Raw genomic sequence first — 22,813 nt, forward strand, 5'->3', positions numbered from 1 at the left:
CAACGTGAAGGGACAGAAGAATTAGCAATGAAAGGAGGGAAGATGGCTCATGTCTAAATGACTTGGAAACTACCTGATTGGTACGAGAGTACGTATGACCGGAAAGAGGAAAATGTACTAGATTCTCTCAACTGGAGGGTGGGGAGCCCGTCAGAATGTTTACAGAGGCCTTTCAATGGGATTTATGCCACTAAACACATCACATAACCAGAATGGGTGTGCCCACCCCAATGCTTGGCTAAGGAGAACAGATTTTAGTACTGAAATTCCATTTCTTCAGGATGGTGTCTGTCAATCAAGAAGGCCTTAGTGTTCTTACAGAGGCCAGGAATCCATCCATGCCCCCCAATTGTTAGAGATGGAACTCTTGAAAAGCACTTGCATACTTTTAAAAATGGACACAAATGCTGTTTGTGAGGAACAAAATTAATTTCAATATTTCTAAACCTATGCTGCATGTTCTTAATAGATACTAAGCATATCTATCATCTTGTCAGTTGCTTGAAAATTTTGACTGTTACAAAATTGGCTCTGAAACCAGTCGATGTTAATCAAGGTTTGACAGCTGGTAGTACATTGGATGGTTTGGCAGGCTTTGCTCTGCCACAGCCCCACCCCTATGAGAAGACAGAGACGCAAGCAGAAGCCTTCTTTGGGAATTCTGGGTGTGAGATATTTTGAATACCTCTCTGACTTAGCAGTCGAGCGCTCCAGTAACATTCACGGCAACCAAGACAATGAGGGAGGGAAACCAGGGTGTGCTACAGTGAGGGGCACTAAGAACAGCAGGCTGGTCATTAAGAGGACCAAATTCAAAGCCAGTATTCCAGTGGCACTTGCACTGTAAAGATGGACTAGAGGGCAAGACATGTTCCTAACCCGACGTGGCAAAAGGAATCTAATTCCTCTGGCTGCCCACCGTGCAAACCTGGTGTCACTGCTTTACACACACTTAACCTCGACTCTAACTTTGAATGCTCTGCACTTTTCAAAGTCATCGTTGACCTGAGAGTGCCCCAGGGCATCTCTGCTCTGCAAGAGTTAGAGGACTCAACTCAAGGTTATTACCAAATGAGAGAGATAAAAGTGCAGAAGCTGACCTTTTCCTCTGAAATGTCAGGATTCAAGCCTGGGTACCTTAAATATTAGGACGCTTGTTCTGCCTGTGTGTCAGATGCATACTTGATAAACATCATGCATGCTAAAGACATCAAAGGTGCACACCGACCCCACAATCCCAGCGTGATGAACCAGAGTCTCCCCTTTCCCATGGGGAATGACAGAGGCTCTGCCCAGAGCCGGGCATTAAAGTTGGTTATCCTCTTATTCCTTTCGGAATATTTGCAACCATCCATAAACTCTCAGAAGAAGAACCTCCAGGCAGCCAACCTTTACTCTAAGTCAAATGTGAAGAATGTGGTTCTGTTCATTGAATCCACAGACACTTCCCATCAGTGCTGAGATGTCACAGACAAACAGACTGCAAGTATTTTGCAAAAATGAATGATATACAAGCCCTGTCATAGCGCTGTCCTTTGGTGGAACTGACCCCAAAGAAATGGCTAAACCGTCCCTTCTCAAGGTGAAGAGTGCAGAGTACCATCCAGGAAAAAGAATCAGGGTCATGATGTCTGATGAGGAAGCAACCCTATCACCCTATCAGTTAGTTGTGGCTTCTGCCCTGTTCTGCATTTCACCGTGGCACCCAGGCGAGGCTGTCACAATAAGAAACTGAATTCTCACCACTGATTCCAGGACAATGTATAGTAGGGGATGCAGGTCAAACCTGGAAATCTCCATGGCTTTTTTTTTTTTTTTCAATGAAGCTTCGTGCAGGACTAAGTAGTTGCAACAGCTGTACCTGAAATCTAAATGCACAGTGCTTGGGAAAGAGTCGGGGATGCAGAAATATGCCACACTGATTTGGCAACTGCCCAGAAAGAACCAAGAGGGCCTATCAAGCTTATTTTAGCCATGACCTGGGGGCCCAGGCCTCGTGATGCAGATTATCAACGTGCTTGTTGCAACGGTGTGTTATCTGGGAGTTCACTTTTCATTTGGCCTTCAGTTGCTAATGAGAAGACCATGGGCCAAAGTGGGAACGCTGGTGAGCATGTGCAAAGAAACTTACACTAAAATCATAAAGAGATCTTAGCCACAGTATGCCCACCGATTAGGCTGTAAAATGCCTCCCCGCCCCCCCACCCATGTGGACATCTCACCTTTGTATCGTAAATACCAGAAACTTACTTGAGGAGGGGAGGGCTCTGGGGGCCCAAAAGCCGGCACTGCACAGGAGAAAAGCGGTACTTACGCCAAACATTTGTCGGAGGTCGGGATCCCGGAACCTGAAGGGGATGTTGGAGACGTGTAGCCGCTTGGGCTGGGACTTGTTTTCCGTGTTTTCAGAAGGCTGTGTCTGGGGCTGACCATCCGTCGGCGCCGCGTCATCTGTCTGCTAAAAGAACAAGAGCGAAGGGTTTCTGAGCGGCCCCACACGCTCTTTCCAAAGTGCTTCTGCTTCCCCAGAATGGTAGGGAAATGCCAGAACAAAGGAGCTACGGATGGGAAATTACTGCTGGGTCACTCACTCAGTCATTCAACAAATACTGACCCTCCACTGAGCGCCCCCCGACGGATCTGGGATCCAGCGGTGAGTCAAGCAGAGAAAGGGCCCTCCCTGCCTTCATGGGGCAAAATTCTTAAGAGGGGGCAACAGACAAAAACCTCATTAATAAAAAAACAGAGAGCTGGCAGAAGGAGAAAAATGAAACAAAAGGAGGGACTAGTTGTGGCTGGGGTGGGGTGTGGTGGGGTGGGAAGTTTTAACAGGCAATCAGAGAAAACCTCTTTGAGAAAGGGCACAGTGCTCATTAAAGGTAGGAGAGGGTACAACCCTTCATCAAAGCAGCCCAAAATCTCAAGAGAGACCTCCGTAACCTGTTGGGGCTGTGCAAATAAAATATTAGTAAATGTAGTAAAACGCTTGAAAAGGCTGTTTGGTATTCTGCGGGCCAAGTAACCATCTGATTGACTTAAATCTTGTTTTTAAGGTTGTAGCCTTTTGTTTCTTGATTGTGCAGACCTGAGCCCTCCATTACAGTGGATCTCACATTGGCTATTTAAATTTAAACGAACCAAAATGTAATAAAATGTAACAGTCAGTTCCTCTTTTGCACTAGCCACATTTTCAAGTGCTTAGTAGCCACACGTGGCTAGACACTGTGGACACGGCACAGCTCCATCACTGCGGAACGTTCAGGCTGTGTGGGTGTAGACAATGTTCCACGATTAGCATGAACTCGTTACTCTGCCTTCCATTCCCCAACCCCCAACAAAATAAAAGCCTGGATAACATGATATTATATTGATACCCGTAGCTAGGCAGGAACTAGGAAACAAGTAATAGTAACATTTGCTTTGATTATAGCCATCCTCATACTCCCAGTTCTAGAGCTGTAACACGTCAGAGATGCTCCGTTTCTAAAAGCTTTCTCTGCAATTAGCACCTGCTGCCTCTAGGTGGCAGTAGATGACACCCACATCGGATAATCAGCTTCTCTGAAAGGGTGATGGGAAACCTACGTGAGAGCCCATCAAATGTATGGACAACGGCTCATCCTCACCTACTGAGATGCAGTTTAGTGTAACTGGGACAAAACCATCCATGCAGGCATCCAGACGTAAAATAATAAAGATGTAGAAGAGGAGACAACCTCACAGTGACATGTGTAAAATGCATACTACATGTAACACGTATTACATAACATAATGTTAACACATATAAAAATATATAATTTTACATAGATATACGTATGCTTATGTAAAATCATATTTATTCTATATTATGTATTATATAGTACAGATATATATAAAGCTAAAATAACATGAGCATAATTGGCAACTTTCTGATCACTTCTTGTATTGATTGGCAGATTTCATTGCATTCTCCTTCCTAGTTTGCCCTGAATTGCATTTTGAACCCAAGACCTCCCAGTGGCTGGCACGCTCCTCTTCCAAACTGGTTTGTACCAAAAGCCCCACCAGATGACTTCTTCCACTGTTAGGTGCAATGTCATGAGGAGAGCAACAGTGCGCATGGCCATTCTGCCTGTGCTGCTGGGGTGAATAAGGAGGAGGATGGCGATAGCTTTCTAACCTGAGAAATGAGTAATAATAAGAGTGCTCACCCGTAAGGCCCTGGGATGACTGAATGCAATAATAGGCAAACTTGGCAGAGTTGTTGGCACCTGGCATACAGTCAATAAATGGAAGGTAAGGGATTTTTTAGAGCAATGGTATTTTTTTAAAAGTGTCAAATATGAGGAGCAAAAAGTCTCTCTCAGAAAACATAAAGGAAAGGTTCTCATTTGCTTATTAAACTCATCTTTCCTGAGCAGCTACTGTATATTGGTATATATTGGACACAGGTTTGTCCTCCAAATCACATGCAGTTCCCAGTCGATCAGAAGAGAGAGAGGTAGAAAAAGACAAGTGTGATATACAGGCTATTAAGTGCTGGGATTATGAGAGTGAATCACAGAGGGCTGAGTAAGCTTAAGTCTGGGACACACCCCATAGCTGGAGCTTCTGCAAGACTTGCCAGTTCTGGAGGTTAAACTTTGGGTGGGAGATGCCTAAGAGAACAGGGGAAGGAGGCTGTTCCTGCAGAGGGCCAAGCGCATGTAAAAATGCAGAGAGGGGAAATTGTGCTCTGGATTCAGAGGAGTGTGTGCAGACCTGCCTGCCGCTGGTTCGTGGGGCATGAATAAGGCAAGGGCAGGAGCCCATTGCAGAGGCAGGCAGGGGCTGGATCACAAAGGGGCCTGTGTGCAGAACGAGAGTATCAGTTTCACACCAAAGCAATGAGAAGCCATTTAAGGACACAGCAGGGGTGTGGCATGACCAGGACATGACACAGAGGCTGAGCCACTGCAGACAAATGATAGATGCCAGATTAATTAGTGGCTGGCTGACACCCTGGCTGAATGGGTGAATGAATTATGAGTGTATGAAAAAAACTAACAAATAAGAACTGAATGACTAACTTCACTACTTTCAAATGGTAGGCAAAGAACGAGATTATAACATGAGAACCGAGCAGAGCAGGAACTGTGTTTTCTCAGCTGATAATAGGAGGTTTGGTTATGAGTCCATGAGCTGCAAATGGCCTTGAATCATGGGGACATCCTTTTTCAGAGGGCTCCGTCGTCTTAGTACTCTGACACAAGACTGAGTTTGCAGGGGCAGGGCCAGGACCCAAGCTTCCAGGCCACCTGTTCCCTCCAGGGGGAAGTTGCTGTTCAAATGCAAATTTAAACAAGCCCCTTTCTCAGTCCCAAGAAGGAAACTTAAACTTGGACTTGAGCATTAACTGCTGGATGTTTCAGCTTAATAAACCTAATTAGGAATTACAGAGATTATGATTAAACATATTAAATGATTAATAGCATTGCGCCGCTCATGTGAAAATTAAAATGAATCATCTTTAGTCAAACAGGACTTCGGAGGAATCTTTGCGTTGTTTTCTTTGATAAAAACATACAACGCTCAATTAATCATTTTGTTGCACGCGCCTATATACAAATGCTCATAAATTGTTAAGCTGGAATACCTGTGTGTTAAAAGGAATTTTTAAAGATAACGAGTTCAGTAAGTAATAAACCTAAAATGTTTCAAATATCGTGGGAGAATGGAAATGGAAAGGACGGGGAGAAATGTCAGGATACAGAGGTTGAGAAAGAAAAATGGAAAAAATGAAATCTTGCAGGCTGAGCACGTGTGTGTATACAGCGTGATGTCACGCAATGGGTGAGAGTGTAGTGTGGACCCAGCGCAACAGGCGATGAACAGAACGGCTACTACGAAGCCTCAGCCAAGTACGGTGGGGGTTACACCGACGGGAGAGACCCTCACCCGCTCTTGTGTTGAGCTTATTGGGGTGTGCGTTTTCTCTCTGACTTTTTCTGGGAGCTGTCAGGGAAGCCATCCATATTCAGAACAAGCCTGTGGGTCATGCCCTTGTGACAGTCTCCTAAAAATAACCCAAACCTGGGAGGCTTCAAGCAACAGAAATTCCCCCACTATCGTGGGGGCCAGAAATCCCCCAGGAAGGTGCTGCTGTCAGGGCCACGCTCCCTCGGGAGGCCCTCTGGGGATCCTTTTCCCCCTCTTCAGCTTCTGGTAGCCTCTTAGCTTGCAGCTGCATTTCTCCAATCTCTGTCTCGATATGCACTCGGCCTTCATCCCTTAGTGCATCGGAGGCATCGGCATCTCCCTCTGCCTTTTTCTTCTTATGAGGACATTAGTCCTTGGATTCGGAGCTCACCCTAAATCCAGAATGACCTTGTTTGGGGATCTTTAACTTAATGACATCAGCAAAGACCGTTTTTCCAAGTAAGGTCACATTCGCAGGTTTATGAAGGTCAGGATGTGGACACAGTTCCACCCATTGCAATGTCCTACTAACCAAACCAGCAAACCACAAGTCCATGTAGAATGAGTGGCTGTATCAAGGCGTATCCACATGTATCCAGGAACGCATGCACTTTCTACCCCTCCAGGCAGCCTGGGGATTGCAAAGGGCTGGCCTCAAACCAGGTCAGAGAGAAGCGGGAATGTCCCCGCCAGACCTGCCCCAGGCTCCCATCAGTCACACTGGTCACTTTGATGAGTTCCTTAAATAGAGAGAAGATTTCAGTTTTTCCTTCACCAGCCTGGGCTCGGTACCACCTTTCCGTCCCTGCCCCTGGACGTGAGGACGCCCTTTAGCAGGGCGAGAAACACTCCCCCAGCCTCGTGAAAGGTGCCCAACACTCCAAGGACCGGGGCCTGCCTGTAGGCTCCCCGAGCCCAGCACTGTATGTCACACGGAGGCATAAGTGATCACAGCGTCCCTGAGAAGTTCAGGGAAGCTCACGGCAAAAATCACAGAGTGAAATTTCTAATGACAAAAATGAAATGTGAACAAGCTAAGGCACTTGCTAATGGAATGAAACATCTAGAATGTACATTCCCGGAAGGCAGGCACTCCCTGGCTTGTAGTTACCGTCCTCAAGGCTGCTGCACGTCCAGGCTTACTGGGAATGAACAGCTGTTGGAGGAACTCTGAATGTGCCTGTGTCTAGTATTTTTTAAGTCACTTTGGCTCCAAAGTGGAACCCAGCTGAACTGGAAATGAACCTCATCACACTATCTGGGAAGGCAGAAGGTGGGATATAAAAACCAAGCGGACTAATGTGGGTATCCTCACTGAGCTATGGGAATACACTAAGAAAATGAAGGATGTCGGAGGTGTAAGTAAGAGGACCAGGCACCTTCCTCCTCGGGACCGTCCAGGCCAGCCCTGCGCCCTGGTCCATGGGAAGCAGCATGTTCTGGCCCCGGGCCCCTTACTTTCTGACACTCCTCCCTTCTTACTCACCGGCCTCTTTGCTTTTCCTCTGACATGTCCAGCACGTTCCCTCCTGAGTCTATGCTCCTGTTATTCCCTTTGCTAGAAAATTCTCTCCCCTCGGGGCTTGACCCCTTTCGCCAGTCAGATCTCCGTCCAGACACCACCGATCAGAGAAGTCTTCACCGGCCCCAGTATCTAAAACATCCGCCTCTCCTCTCACCTTGCCCACTGGTTTATTTCATAGCCCGTGACACATCTTGTCTTTGCTTCTGTTCATTCCTGTAGCATCTGCCTTCTCCACCAGAATGCAAAGTCCTTGGGAGTAGAGACTGTGGAACTTCCACCCACTGTTTTGTCCCTACCTCAAGGGCAGAGTTTCTCAACAACAGGAATGTTGACATGCGGGGCCGGTTACTTCTTTGGCGAGAGGCCGTCCTGTGCAAGGTAAGATGCTCAGCAGAACTTGGGCCTCCACCCCAGACAGGACAGCGGCCTAGCCCTGAGTTGGGATGACCCAAAACATCTTCTGGGCTTCAAATGACCTCTGGGGGTTGGTGGGGGAGTGGAGGGTCCAAACTGAACCAACTGAAACCACTGACCTACAGCACATAGTAGGTTCTCAGCAAATATCTGGCATAAATGAACAGGTGGTTTGCAATAAGCGAGCTGCACAAATGCTAACTTTGGGTCTCTCTGGGCCTTCGTCTGCATGTGCATAAAATTATAAATACATATATGTCTTGGACCCTTTAGAGTGGGGTGATGAAATCAAAGTCAGGTGTCAATTAAATCCCAAGAATAAATGAGACAATTATCATGAGCATCAACAGTGTTAAGAGCCGTCAGCTTTTGTTTTTGTTTCATAGGCCCTTGGATGGTGACAACTCTCAAAGGCAGCCTCTCCACCATGCAGGAAGGCCACAGGACCCTGCATGGACGGGAAGTCCACGAGCCTGGGGAGGCCCAAGCAGCCCTTGACAGAGATTCCCAAATAAGCTCTTTAGGACAGTCAAGCCATCTCCTGCCCTGCTTATTAGCAGGCAAGATGTGTATGCAGAATTTTTCCTAATAAACAAACTCCCCAGACATTGGCCCAGGTTATACATGTTAAGAAAACACCACCGGCACTTTAATCTCTTGAAGATCACTTAGCGCTTCCGCAAAGACCTTAATAAAGAACCGCGGGCTCCCTCTGCTATAATCGCTCTTAATTCAATGAATAGCTCTGAGCAACCCAAGGCTAATCCTGGAGAAATTGGATTTTGATATCGACCAATGCAGGGATGACTGTTGGAATACGCATACTTGTATAGAAATATGTGCCTTCCAGATACGGGCCCTGCCCCAGGTTTCGGCTCTCCGAGCCCAGGTAGGCACTGCTGAGTTCACCTGTGTGGAGTCCTCTGGGGTTGAGCGGGTGCCTAGGAGCAGACCCACCAGCGAGGGGGACTGTGGCTGGCTATTTCCTAGTTAAGTTCCAGTTCCATCATTTCCTAGCCCAGCTCCTTAAACCTTTCTGGGCCATCTCCTCAGTGCAAGCTGGGATGAAATAGTTTCGTCACCGAGTTGTCTGTGATGCCAGGTTGATGGAGGCAACAGAGACGACGGTCAAGCAGACGGATGAGTAAAAGGTGGGGAAGTTGTTGGCAGAAACCGAAATTCAGAGAGCAACTGGTGTGGGAGCACAGCGCCGAGGGTACATGGGGGTGCACACCATTAGAAATAAAACAAGAACTGAACCAATTTATATTTGATGAGGGGTAGCAACCTTTGCCACCCCAGAATATGTCTCTGTAGCATAAGGGTTATTTGGTGGATAATCATTTTTTTTGAGAAACACCAGACACAGGAGAAGCTCTGAAAACAGCATTAAGTTACCTTTCATAAGGGATATTTATAAGGGAAATCTCCATTTGGAGGGGTGTCTCCTCAGTACCAGGAAGAGGAAATGATTAACTCTCTAAAACTCTTATGAATGGAGAAGGCAGGGACTTAAATGGACAGAACAGCCTCACCCTTTTTCACTCTGCTTTTCCTGGTAGCCTCCCCAAAACTAGCTCCCCCCAAGCTCTGTCTTTTGCCTTTAGCTGGAGATGGCATTTAAGATGGTGACTTGAGTCATTTTGGAAGTTTCTCGGTTTCCCGGGGTCTCTCCTATGTATGTAGGAAGTAACCATGTTATTAAATGTCTGCTTGTTTTTTTCTAATTAATCTGTCTTTTACTACAGGGGAGGTCTAGGTGGAAGACCTAGAAGGGTAGAGGGAAAATTATTTTTTGTCCCCCACATGATCGAATTTAAAAATGTACGTGCTCACAACACAGCAGTAGATTCCAATTCAAGGACGGTGGTCAAGCCCTTTAGGACAGCTCTGCCCAATAAAATAAAATAAAAGCTGCATAGATAATTTAAAAATTTCTAGAAGCCACAGTTCAGAAAAGTAAAACAGAACGTGAAATTCCTTTTCAGAATATATTTATTTTAACCCGATTTATCAAAATGATGATTTCTATATGTAATCAAAGGAAACGATATTTTACATTTTTTGGTACTAAGTCTTTGGAATCATGCGTACGATTCACACTTAGGGCCGCTCATCTCAATATGGACACTGAAATGTCACTGGAAATACTTCATCTGTATTTTAGGCTTGGAAAAATTGACAGTTGAGTGGACAAGATTTCCAAGCACACTTAAAAGGTTTCTAATAACTGAATCAAGTGACTGTTTACATTTAAATCGAAGTTGAGTCAAATAAAAAATTCAGTTCCTGGACAAACCCGCCAGGTGGACAGGTATTGTAGCCGGCGGAATAATGGCCCCATAGAAATGCTAATCTCCTAAAGCTTGGATGCTGTGACTATGTCATTCTCCATGACACAGGGGGATTAGGATGGCTAATCAGCTGATTCAAAATAGGGAGACATGCCGGTTTACCCAGCAGGCCCAGCGTGAGTATCACGGTCCCCAGATGCAGAAGAGAGAGGAGGTGTAGCCAGTGTTGAAGCGCCGGAGGTGAGGACTCAACCCACCATCCCTGGCTTTGAAATCGGAGGAAGTGGACCAGGAGGCTGAGAATGAAGGGGCCGCTAGAATCCAGAAAAGGCAAGGAAGGGCTCCTATCCAGAGCTTTCAGGAAGAGACGCACTCCTGAAGACACCTTGATTCAAGCCTGGTGAGACCCACGCTGGACTCTGCCATCCAGAGCTGCCTGCACCTCCGGGGAGTGTGACTCGCCGGGCTGGTGGTAACCCGCTACGGCCGCAACAGAAAGCTGACGAGCTCCCTCAATAGAGGCATATGCACAGACGCTCCTGTCACTGCGAGGGGTCCCCTGGACCGCGCTGCTTTAGATCACTGGTGTCTTGAAGGGGTGGGAGTGGAGGATGGACTTAAAAGGGAAGAAAATAGGGAAGGAAAGAGACAGAAAATATCTTCCCCAGGCCATGATGGTCGGGCGCTTTGAAATGAGGAGTATGGCTATTTGGAAGTTAACTCCCTATGCCTAAGTTTTAAATAAAAAATACTTTTAAAACATGAAACAGACTTGGGTGAACAACTTCCTTGCGTGGAATTGTGAGGATTCAGATAATGCACATCACAGGGACAGGCCAGGGCTGTCTATGCACATTCTACTGTCAGGCGGAAAGACAGACATGAGCAGCCGAGGAAGGGGAAGATAAAGTTCATGGAAAAAACTGCCCAAGCGCTCCAGGTAGGGGGTCCCATGTGAAGACAGCTTTGCAGGGAGATGGGACCTTGTCTATGGGACCAGGTCAAACTGGTCCCATTGCAGGCGCAACTGAACAAAACCAAGAACTGTCCAAACCACACCTCTTCATAATTTCATTAAAATAAAATAGTGGCTTTGCTCCCGCTCACCCCCCATGGGCTTTCTGTGTGCATTCTGGGAGAAGACATGTGCACCGAGAGGAATGGGTGTAGAACTAGAGCTGTCAATCAAATGACCCCACCCTGTCAATCAAGTAAACCTGCCTTTGTCTACCTTGACTGTGGTCCTGCCTTTCAATTCTTTGCTGGGGTGGGATGAGGACTGAGGAGAATGAACTCAACCCATTACACTATAAAGGTTTTCTAACCTATTTTTGTGTACATGGACACACTGGGGGCTTTGTGAAGGCAGTGGGGAAAAGGCATATACATCTGAGTTTTGCATAGAATTTCAGGAAGTTTTCAAATTCCCTGAGAGATACACGGACGTCCATGGACCACTGGATGAGGACCACTGCTGCAGGAGGCATTTGCCATTCCCCTAGCTTGAGCTGAGACACTCAATGCTGAATGCCACCATCCACTGGCTGCTTCTAATCCAAGTGTGAAATTGGTTAAAGTCTGGGATGGGGAATTGGAAATAAACTCTGCTGAGGTCCTACTGTGAGCCTGGTATCTTGCAAAATGTTGTTCATACCTTATCCCACTGAATCACTAAGACTATTTGAAAAACTGAAGCACAGAGAGGTTAAAGGTCCAAAGTCACACAGCTAGGAAATAGTAGAACCAGGATTGAGCCTAAGATGTCTAACTACCTGTCCTAGACTCTTTTCAGCCGTTAATGATCTCGCAAGGTCAAGGGGATGATGCTTCGAAAAGTCTAAAGTCTGCCCAACTCTAGGGGGCAACAGCAAAGTTTTTGTACAGAGGAGTAAAGATTCAATTGATGAAGTTCTAACTGCCTGTGCTCTATGTCTGGGCTGGAAACAGAGCGATAAGCTCTGTGAATAGGGCCCTATCACAACCAATGCACCCAAACCGGGCTGCTCCAGACCTCTGAGTCCCTACAGCCCTGTGGTCCCCTCTGTTGAGCCCTTATTAACTGTATATTTTTTCATGGCCGGTTTATTTATCTCTCTGTTCTACTAGAACACAAACATCCTAAAGACTAACATTCTATCACACATCACATCATTTCTGAAGCCCCTTACTGTGGCACACAGTAGGCATGCAGCAAAATATCTATGGCATCGTCCTAGAAAGCCTCTCACATCCGGCCACTTCTTTCTCCACAGGAATCCCCAATTCAGCCAGGAAGGTATCCAAACCCAACACAAAAGACAGGACGCCACTGGAGTCCCATTTTCCCCCCAGTCAGCCTATTGAATATTCAGCATCTTCCGTCTCCTACAGGCTCCCTCCCCTCCACGCACAAAGCGCTTAACAGTGATAAATAAAAAGTGTACTTTTGCATAGCCAGCTGCTTTTCCCTCTCCCACCAATCAAGTTATTTCTTGGAGAGAAAAGCTTGTGAGTGTCTTGGAGGCATTATTTGATTAAGTTGACAATATTACGTGAGCGATGGCTGAGTACCCATTGTGATGTACTATGGACCAAATTGATTTGTGTCACAAACACTCGCCCTGTCTCTTCTTGCAGCCTCAGTAGCGGGTCTTGATTTAGCCTGTAATGCCGGGCGCGCCAAGTGAATTTACAGGGTGCAGTCCCTCTCTCTCAATCTGGAGAGAAGAGCAGGAGCACAGCCTGGACTGGCATAACTCAATACATTGTATTATAAGCTCAGAAAATAATATCACAGAGCTCTGCAATATACCTATTTGATTTGATTTGTAAACCTGATAAAAAAAAAGCAATCGGGAAAAGTTCAGGGGGAAAAATATCTATGTTCTAAGCAAAAATGTAACTATATTGAATGTGTACAAAGAACCAAAGAGCCGAGGGAAGAGAAGGCAGGGGGGAGAAAATCATGCATGCTAAATCAACTGCATACCCTGCAGTAGACAATACTGCAAAGTCTCCATTTAAAACGAAGCAAGATTGTGCAAAGTTATTTTCTATTAAAAGTAATAATAATGGTAAGCCCAAGGAATGTGAATTAAAACCCACGTCTCAGGTTTTCTCGCTATCCTACTTCAAAAGGGGGCCCGTGGATTCACTCAGCTTCCTGCTTTTTCATTTTAGCTCTGGAGGCAAACAAATAAGTTAATCACACACAGCTTTGGATGTAGTTAATGCCTCCTTCCTAGCTTGGCGGGGCTGATTCCACAGCCCAGGTGACACAGATTTAAGAAATTCATCACATTTCCCTCAACTGGAATAAATTCAATGCACTGCTGGGATGATGAAATTCCTTAGAAAGGGGAAGCGCTGAAGGACAGAGAAGGGCTGACTCCAAATTCTTTTGCTGTTTTTTAGTCTTTGCAAGTATAGGAGGAGCATGCAAGGGGGGCCAAGTGTTTAACACATTCGTAAAGGAGATAGGCTGTCAAGGTGTCTGCATCAGTCAGCTCAGGCTGCTGTAACAAAATGCCATTCGACTGGGTGGCTTGCAAGATCGACATTTATTTCTCCCAGTCCTCGAGGCTGGAAGGCCAAGATCTGAGGTCCTCTTCCTGGCTTGCCACCTTCTCCCTGTGTACTCGCACAGCGGAGGGAGACGGCTCTCTCCCCTTCCTCCTCTTACAAAGACACTGATTCCATCAAGAAGGCCCCCACCCTCATGACCTCAACTAGCCCTAATTACTTCCTAAAGTCCCCACCTCCAAACACCACCATCCTGTGGGGCAGGGCTATAGCGGGAATTTGTGGAAGACAAAATTAACCCACAGCAGTGTCACAGAGGCAGTGGAAGCAAGGAATGTGTTTGTCCTAGAGATGGACAGGAGTTCCACTGGGCTTAAAACCAGGTATTGTCTTACCCAATCATTCAAAGGATATTGGTTGAGCACCTACTATACCTCAGTCCTGGGGACACAGCACACAGGGGTGGGAGTCTGTGTCTATCTATCGGAGGACAGAGTTACAAGATCCTGGGAAGTACTCTTTCTCTGTGTTCAAAGTTTTGGTTTTTAGTTCCAGGGATAAGGAGTTGAAAATAACTACTACTACTACTAACAATAACAGTAAGCATTTGTAGACTGGAACCAAATGATCTAGGTTTGAATTACAGCTCTACCACCTCCTAGCTGTGTGACCTTGATCAAGTTACTGAACCTCGTGAGGCCTCATTTCCTTCGTTGAGAACAAAGGCATCTTATTAGCACCTACCCCAAATGAGTCAATACACGTGACCGGTAACAATTATGAACAATCAACATCTGGAACAGTGCCTGACACCTGGCAGCCATTTAATAAATACTGGTTGAATGGTCAGCGCTCTGCCAAGCTCTCTGCATGTACTGGGTTTCATGTATCACTTGATGACTCAGACAGGAAGGTTCTATCATTTGTTCCCATCTTATGATAAGGGAACTGAGGTTCAGAGGGGCTAAGAGCTTCTTCAGGATGCCCGCCCAGCACATGGCAGAATGGTTGAGAGCCCAGGCATTGACATTTCCTGGGTCAAACCCCTTAACAACACCTCAAGAAGATGAACTGACCTCTTTCTGACCACTTGGTTGTTAAAAACTCAAACCAGTTCATTTTAAACCTTCCAGAGTCAATGTGATTCAAACTCTCTTCCCATTGCTGCAGACATGTGTCCTGATGGGCCTGCAGCAGGCAAGGGGCGTTTCCTACCCCTTGGCGCCTACCATTCCAGCGCTTTGCAGCATCCGTGTGAGAAGGTCCACCTCTGGGGCCTTCTTCCTTCTCCCACTCTTAGGTCTTGTTCTTTGGGGGCTGGAGGTTTGGAGAAGGGACTGAAAAGGTAGAGGGCATCCAATGAAGTAAGATGCATCCTGGTGTTGAGAAGCAAGTGCCCCTTTCTGCTTTATTTCTCATTCTGCTGGAGACCTTGTGCCACTGGTGGCTTCTGTGGGTGCAGGGGAGACTGAGGTGTCGATGTGCTTAGGGGTAGTGATCCCCAAGCCATCCTGTCGTTCTCCACTGTTGCTGCAAAGTCCTCTATCTTTAAGGTGGGTGTTCAATCTCCTGAGCCTCCTTTCAATGCGAGTCCCCTCCTTCAGTGCTGGGTTTCCTGGAATCCTTAGAACTCCTGCCCTGGTGTTCTGAACTTCAGGCTCATTACAGTGCCAGGGGCATGCCACAGAGCACAGGTGGTGGCTGCCCTAACATGTTCTCCAGGATAATTCCTTCCCACCCTACTATCTCAGACTATGCCAGCCAGCCTCCACCTTTATCAGTCCTCCAGTAAGACGTAGGCATGGATCTCTAGTTAGTGACATCCCCACACCCAGAGAATTTAAGGAATATGCCAGGTTCTCCCAGGAACTCTGCCACTACCTTCTGCTCGCATGGCCTCTTCTGGCTCCGTAGCTCAGCCTCCCCTCCCTGCTGGAGGCCCTGCTGCCTCCAGCAGTGACTCCCTTGCAGCTTTATTCTTACCCCACCTTAGCCTCCTGGTTTTCTTTTATCCCCTGTCCCATCAGAAATCAAGGCCAACTTAAACATCGATTTAAAAAGTAAAAAATGTTGACATTTTGCAGTGAATTCTCAAATCTACATAGCTCAAAGATTTTTTTCCCCCTAACATATTATGCAAGATTTAATTTAACCAAATGGCAAATCTGCACATTATGCTAATTTTCCAGGCTTAAGAAAAATGCTGAGAGCACAATTCAGTTGCAGAAAATTGGTGATGAATTTAAGATGGAACTGATCTCAGCTAAACTCCCTGGGTTTCCCTTACTAATTACTTCTTTCTTTGTATAAATGTTTCAAACAAAGGGACAGGCACTCTTAGGGTTTTGTTCTAGGACTACTGGGGTTTTTCCAGTATATATCAAGACGTGTAAATATCATTCTTTGGAATGTTGATATGTCTATTCACACGCATTTGATACTCAAAGAATCCTGTCATACAAAGTACACAACTTCTATAAACTGATAGAATTCAGCTTCTGAGTTCCAGGTCCTATTCATCAGTAGGCTAATTTCTCCCACACTGGAGGGTGGGAAGTGGGGTAAATAAATGTTGGGAAGTGGAAATACTAAGAAATACACTCTGGAAATAGAAATGACTTCATCTCCATTCCAGTTTGCTCTTTACAGATAGCAAACTTTTTCCTAAAGGGCCAGATAGTAAATAGTTTGACACTGTGATCCATACTGCCTCTCCTGCACATGAAAACAGTCACAGGCAACATGTACACAAATGATGAGCAGGGCTGTGTTCCAATAAAACTTTATTTACAAAAAAAGGTAGTGGGCCATAGTTTGCCATGTTTGTTCTTAGAGGAGCCAAAACCTGGGTCTACACTGTTCTGTTCAGCTACTGTTTAAAGTGCTCCTTATTATTTAAAGAGCATTTGTTAGATGTGAGGGATGAAGGATGAATATGACAAACACAGAGCCTTTAGGATCTCCCAGTACTGCTGGAGAGAGAGATGATGAACTGCACAATTACTTGACAGTCGGTGAGTTCTCTGAATGAAGAACCTTTGGGTACATAATTCAACCAGAGGAGAATATGGAAAAACTACTCAGAAAAAGTCTTATTCATCTAGAAATTTGGTGGGTACACATTAATGAGTTTCACAAGCAGACTGTTAGATGGTCTAAAAGTCCAATTCTTGAACTGAAGAAAGAAAAACATCTCCTAGTTCTGGAGTTCTCACTCATTTAATTGTCATTCATGACTCTCAGAGGAGAGGATGAGGCTTGAAATATAAGATTTGGAGGTTAGATTGATGCTGTGCGTCCTGGGGCAAGTCATTCACCTTCTCAGAGTCCCTATGTCTTTATTTGTAAAAGACAAAATACCAGCTCTTTCCTGGGTCACAGAGAAACAAACGGAATTCTGTCCCAGTAAGAGCTTTCATTATGTCAGGGTGTTGTGAATCTGTAGTCAATGATTTCCACTTTTCTGGGTTCTCTGACTTAAAAAAGCAAGATGTGCTTTCATAGCAGATGAAAATATGAAAACCACTGGGGCAATGACTTCATTAGTTGAGGTGCCTCGATTCAGGACACTTGGATTCAAGCCCAGCTCTTGTCAGTTTCTCACTATGTCGTGTGTCTGGAATGAAACTGACTGCTTCGAATTTGGTGGCCTTGCAGGTTCCCATCATGTCTAAAAATTCAAGGCTCTGAGATGCAGGGAGGGTGGACGGGTGAGTGGGGTAAGAGTCCCTACCTTGGTAAGGGATTCTTGGTCACCCTTTAAGGTTTTGTGGTCCTGGAGGTGGGGAAAGATTTGCATGTGTGAGATGAGTCCATCTCCAGGTATAAGGCCTTTAGATGACCTCTACCTAAATCACATGGGGAAGTGTTGAAAATGCAGATTTCCGGGCCCTACTCCAAAACTCACCATTCATAATAATAGACCTAAGGTGAATCATTGAAACCAATCCTCATGGGTGACTCTGATGTACTCTCCCATCTTAATGGCCACTGTTTATACCCTCGAAGCAATCCTATGAGTTTATGGGTCTGGATTGAGAAACCAAATGGGATTGGAGCCTCCAATTCCCAACTGTCTGACCTTGGGGGTATCACCTCACCCCTCCATATCTTATCTCCCATGTCTTTAAAATGGGGGTTTGTGAATTCATTCACTCAAAGACTATTGGTTGACTACCTTCAATGTGCATGGAAAGGCCCCAAGGGCAGGGGAAGGATAAGCACTGTAAGGCCTGGGATGTGCCTACCAGTGGCTTGAGGCACTTTGTGAGCCCTCAGTAAACAGTCACACAGACTATCTCTGTATCCATCTTCAAACGGCAAAATCATTGTTCGGAGAACAAATCCCAAGCCCTGGATTGGATCTCTTGTGTATTGCGGTTTGCGCACAGCTACTGGACCACCCTTGATTTGGGGGGGCATGCTTTCTCCCTGCACTAAAACCTTACCTAGGAAAGAGACTTTGTATTTTTAAGGAGGATGGTGTTGGGGTGGGGGATGGAGGCAGGTGATATTTCAAATAGTTTTCTCTACTGAAGTCAAGCAAGACTTCCTTACGGACCTCAGATGTGCCTACTTTGTTCTTCGAGGTTATGTGTATGGAGAGAGAGAGAGAGAGAGAGATGTATACCCTATACATCATCATACAATCACAAAGTTGAATTCCAAGGCAGATGGAACATTCTGATGAGGAGGCTCACCGGTGACTGATTATTTGATGCTTTCGATCTTTTATATTGAATTTGAGATTACAAGCCTTACTTTTCCATTCAGCCCTGCCCTGCAGCTCTCCCTGACATTTTGTTATCTCTGCCTAAACCTTACAGGAAAGGCCTCTGAACCATTCTCCTATGCCTTATTCTTTAACACAGAGCACCGTACTTCATGGAAGGGTAAAATAAAATAAAACTTTGGAATATTTGTATTCAATTTTCAGAAAAATCTTTTAAGATGAGTAACAGTGGGTTCATTTAGCATAACCGCCCATGAGCATTTGTTAGGAATATGAATCCCATCTACATTTTTCAGATGCTTATCATATTATATGTCTTTTTCTTACACTTGTGCTCTAAAAAAAGGCCTATGGCGCTGGCTCAGAAATTTGAGTGTGCACCAGGATCCCTGGGGAACTCTTTAGAAATGCAGATTCCAGGGCTCCAGCCTTTTGGGATTGATTTTATACTCTGGAGTGGCACTGGGCGCCGACTGTTTACTTTTCAGGGATTTGGGAAGCCTGTTGTTCAACACAACTGTGAATAAAAATTAAAGGACATAAACCCACAATTAAATAGCAGAGGTAGGAAGGTAATAATTATTTAAAACTCATCACTTCCTAATTCTTCTACTCTGTTTTACTATTATCTATATGCTCTTGAAGTTTTCTCGGGGTTTGGTACCTGAAAGGTGGAAATACCATATAAGGGTGTGTGTGCTACTGAACATCTTTAGCCGACCTTGTGTTTAATGACGAGGCACTGGCCGCTTGAAATCGGCCACGATGGGAGCATTTATAGCGTGGAGATACGCAAACATTTCCAGACAGCCTCTGGAACCCCTCCTGTCCTTCCTCTGCCCCAAACTGGTTGTTAAACATTTACCAGCATATCACTGACGGGAGCAAGCAACATGCATATGCCACGCAATTTTAATAAAAGTGGTTTCGGGGCCATAGTTTAAGAAAGTGCCGACAACGCTTTAGAAACACCAGTCCCAGAAGAGTCGTATTCTGGTCATTTTGTCGTTTGCTTTAAAAACTTTCCTTGGCAGTAAGGCAGTGCCAAGCATGGATGAAGATTCTATAATCAGAAATACCTGTGTTCCAGACCTGGCGCCACGACTTATGTGTGACGTTGGGCATGTTAGTTAACCTCCACAAAACCTCAGATCCCTCATCCTTAACATGGATTTTTACTACTCACTTTGCAGATTCATAGTGAACAATAAAGTAAGATATCAGGATATAGCATCAAGGCCGGCTCCTAACAATTGTATCAGTAAGTGATAGGTGTTTGGTGATTATCAAAATAATGATGATGAGGTAGTCACAGAAGCATTTGAGAGGAATACCCTGAAATCATGGAAATAGTTGATGGGTATTAAACTAAGTAACCTGAAATTAACAAGGTTCTAGGGAAAAAAAAAAAAGTCCATTTCAAACAATGATAGCCAAGCAATAATAGCAAACACTAATGTTATAATGTCAGTGCACTCCTCTTTACATTGATTATGTTCCTCACAACACATCTGTGAAGTTGGTGCTAAAGTTATACCCATTTTACAGATGAGGAGACTGAAGCTCAAGAGGAGGTCTACACGGCTGGTAAATATTAGAATGGCTCCCAGAGCTAAGGCCTTGGTCTTCTAAGCCTAATTTCATGCAGGAGTCTTGGGAATGAAACTCTTTGTCCATAAGCAGTTGTTGAAGTTAAACCCAAAAACAGGCCCACGAAGGGGAAATTGAAGGTAAATGCTCCATGTTAGATCCTTATGAAAAACTCACAATATTCCAGTTATCTGTGACCTTGGAGGGAAATAATATGTTCCATATATTCATCTCAGATGTACTGCCACCTAAGAAAGAGGTTTGAATTACTTAAACAGCTGACTCCGTGAGTTGTCTATTTTTAATCATTGAGCATTAGGTGTTAATGCAAAGAGGGAAAGTGTCATTTTGGAAGACAGTGGGGCATAAAAGAAAGAGGAGCCAGATGCTGCATCAGGAGATCCGGGTTTGAATCCTGGCTCTGATATTTGGTTGAAGAACCATGTGATGATGGACAAAACTTGGGACTTCTGAAAGCGTCTTAAATGGTGGGAAATAACTAAATTTCAGGATGTCCTGAGGATTCTACCAAACTATGCATTTAAGTTTTTACCACAATGCCCTAGTTACCAAAAGCTATCAGCAGGTGCTACTTTCATCTTTTAGTTCAAAATCAAACATTTAGGTTCAAACAGCTGTTCACTAAGCACTGTGTATGTGCTAGCTATGATTCTAGGTGCTGGACATGTATAGCAGAGAAAGTAGATACAGATCCCTCCTCTTGAGGAGCTTAACGTCTAGTGGAGGAGGAAAGTGATAAACAATAGCATAAAAAATAAGAACACCGTGCAGCATATTAGAAGTGTAAGCACGGGGGGACAGACATTGAATGTGAGATTGGGGTGCTCAGGATGGTTTAACATTTTCAAGGAATGGTTTTTGAGAAGCTGCCGCTTGCAGTCAAAATTTGACAAAGAGGACTGAACCTCTTTGGGCATAGCTCGGGCAAGAATGGCCCAGACATGGGGACAACAGCTGGTGCAAAGATCCTGGGGTGGGAATGTGAGGAAGAGAGGCTGGCGTGGAGGGATGGAGGGAAGAGAGCAGGAGATGGAGATGATGTGATGAGCAGGTGGGAACAGGTCACATAAGGCCTCACAGGCTGCTCTAGGAACGTGGGCTTTAAAAGAGAGCACTTTATTTTTGAAATAATTTTAGATTCACAGAGGTGTCACTAAGAGAGTACAGAGAGTCCTCACATACCCTTTACTCAGAGTCCCCTAAAGTGAACATCTTACCTATCCATGTGCATTTATCCCAACTAAGAAGCTCACAGTGGCGTATCAGTATTAACTACAGATCATATACAAATGTCCCAGTTTCTCCAGTAACAGCCTCTCTCTGTTGCAGGCTCCACCTCGGATATCAAGTTGCATTTATGGGATTTTGGCTTTTACTCCAAGGGAAATGAGGGAGCCACTAGAGGGCTTTTAACAAAGGAGGGAGATGAAATGATTTACATTTTAGCAGGATTTCTGGGTGCTTTCTTTCTCTACTTAAATCTGAGTTGAGAACAAGAGGATAGGAAGATTACTTGAATTGCAATTTAATGAGCTCTTACTTAAACCCCCTTATGCTAGCCACAAAAATAGCAAATGTCCTTTATCAGGGTTTTGCCAAAAGAAATGGCCCCAAACAATTATCAGGCATTGTACAAATACACCATGCTATGCAAGCACTAAATAGTAAACATAATACTCATTTCCTTACTGTTCCACTTGATTTTTATTGCTGCAAATGCTCATTGTCCCAACATCTTGGATTTATGTTACTCCTTTCTTCTTAAGAACCAAGTATTTCCAACTTGTATTTTCTTAATTGTCTGAAGTAATAGGCCTGCCTGCTTAGAACATGGCAATAATGTGGCCAAAATTACAGGTTTCATGCCACACATCTGGCTTTGTATAAGAAAGGGGAACAACATGAGGACCCTCAGCAGCTATAAGAATTGTCCCAAATTGGGGCTCATTAAGTTACAGGTGCTGGGTGCTTGGTTTAAAAGTGGGGGGAGGAGGCTGAAGGTGTTTGAATCACTCACTGAATTAATTCACCGATGCTCAAAGTCAGCTGCTCACCATTAGGGGTGCTACGCTATCCCCATATCTCGGATGAGGATACTGAGATTCAGAGAGGTTAAAACTGTGTTACTCCAGCTACATGTTAGAGGAGCTAATGATGAAGGGGCTGAGCTCAAGAATTCAATTTTCTTAGCTCTTATCTTTTCTCTGCCCATGCTGTACAACCAGGAGTGTGGCAGCTAACCTCTCTGTGCTCAGGTTGCTAATCAATAAAACGGATTTTTATATGAGTACGTAAAATATAGGCTTGCTGATGGGACAAAACGATGCATAGAAAGCATTTTGTATAGTGCCAAAAAGGTGGCAGCCGATGACTAGCTGTTTCTGGGATGACTAGAGAGTCATGTGAGGTTATTTCCCAGGTGCCTGTGTTCCTCCTAGGCTTGCCCTGGAATATACCATGTAATTTAAATGGAAACTTTCTGTCAATTTGCCCATCCTCCCAACTAAACCATAAGCTCTGAAAGAATAGGATGTGGATCTTCCATTCTTTATTGTCAATGCCTAGCACAGAGCCTGAAATACACTGATGACTTCTGAGCAGAATGGGATTCTTCAAAAAGGCTCCCAGGCTGACAGCCTATCTTACAGCTCAGGTTGGACATCACCATCTATCAGAAATCTGGTCTCTTCTTGGCCTCCGGAACCAGCCTCGTTGGCTTATGAATTCATCAAGATAGGATTGTGATCGTCCAAACAGTTGGACGGAGCTTGCCAACTCCATCCTGCGGTGAGAGTTTCC

At 45.0% G+C, this 22,813-nt stretch overlaps 1 protein-coding gene across 36 annotated transcripts in view; it reads right to left on the reverse strand.

Moving 5' to 3' along the window:
* RBFOX1 (RNA binding fox-1 homolog 1) overlaps nt 1-22,813 on the reverse strand; it is a 1,882,478-nt gene that overhangs the window by 118,128 nt on the left and 1,741,537 nt on the right. For all 36 annotated transcript variants that reach the window (XR_008992290.1, XR_008992289.1, XM_057487615.1 and 33 more), the window contains one exon: nt 2,315-2,458. Coding sequence is in view for 34 of the 36 variants with exons in the window: in XM_057487615.1 (XP_057343598.1) it covers nt 2,315-2,458 (144 nt within the window). In the remaining 2 variants the exon portion in view is untranslated. The remainder of the gene's footprint in view (nt 1-2,314; nt 2,459-22,813) is intronic.

Source organism: Manis pentadactyla, chromosome 10 (genome assembly GCF_030020395.1).
Source record: "Manis pentadactyla isolate mManPen7 chromosome 10, mManPen7.hap1, whole genome shotgun sequence".
Taxonomy (NCBI): domain Eukaryota; kingdom Metazoa; phylum Chordata; class Mammalia; order Pholidota; family Manidae; genus Manis; species Manis pentadactyla.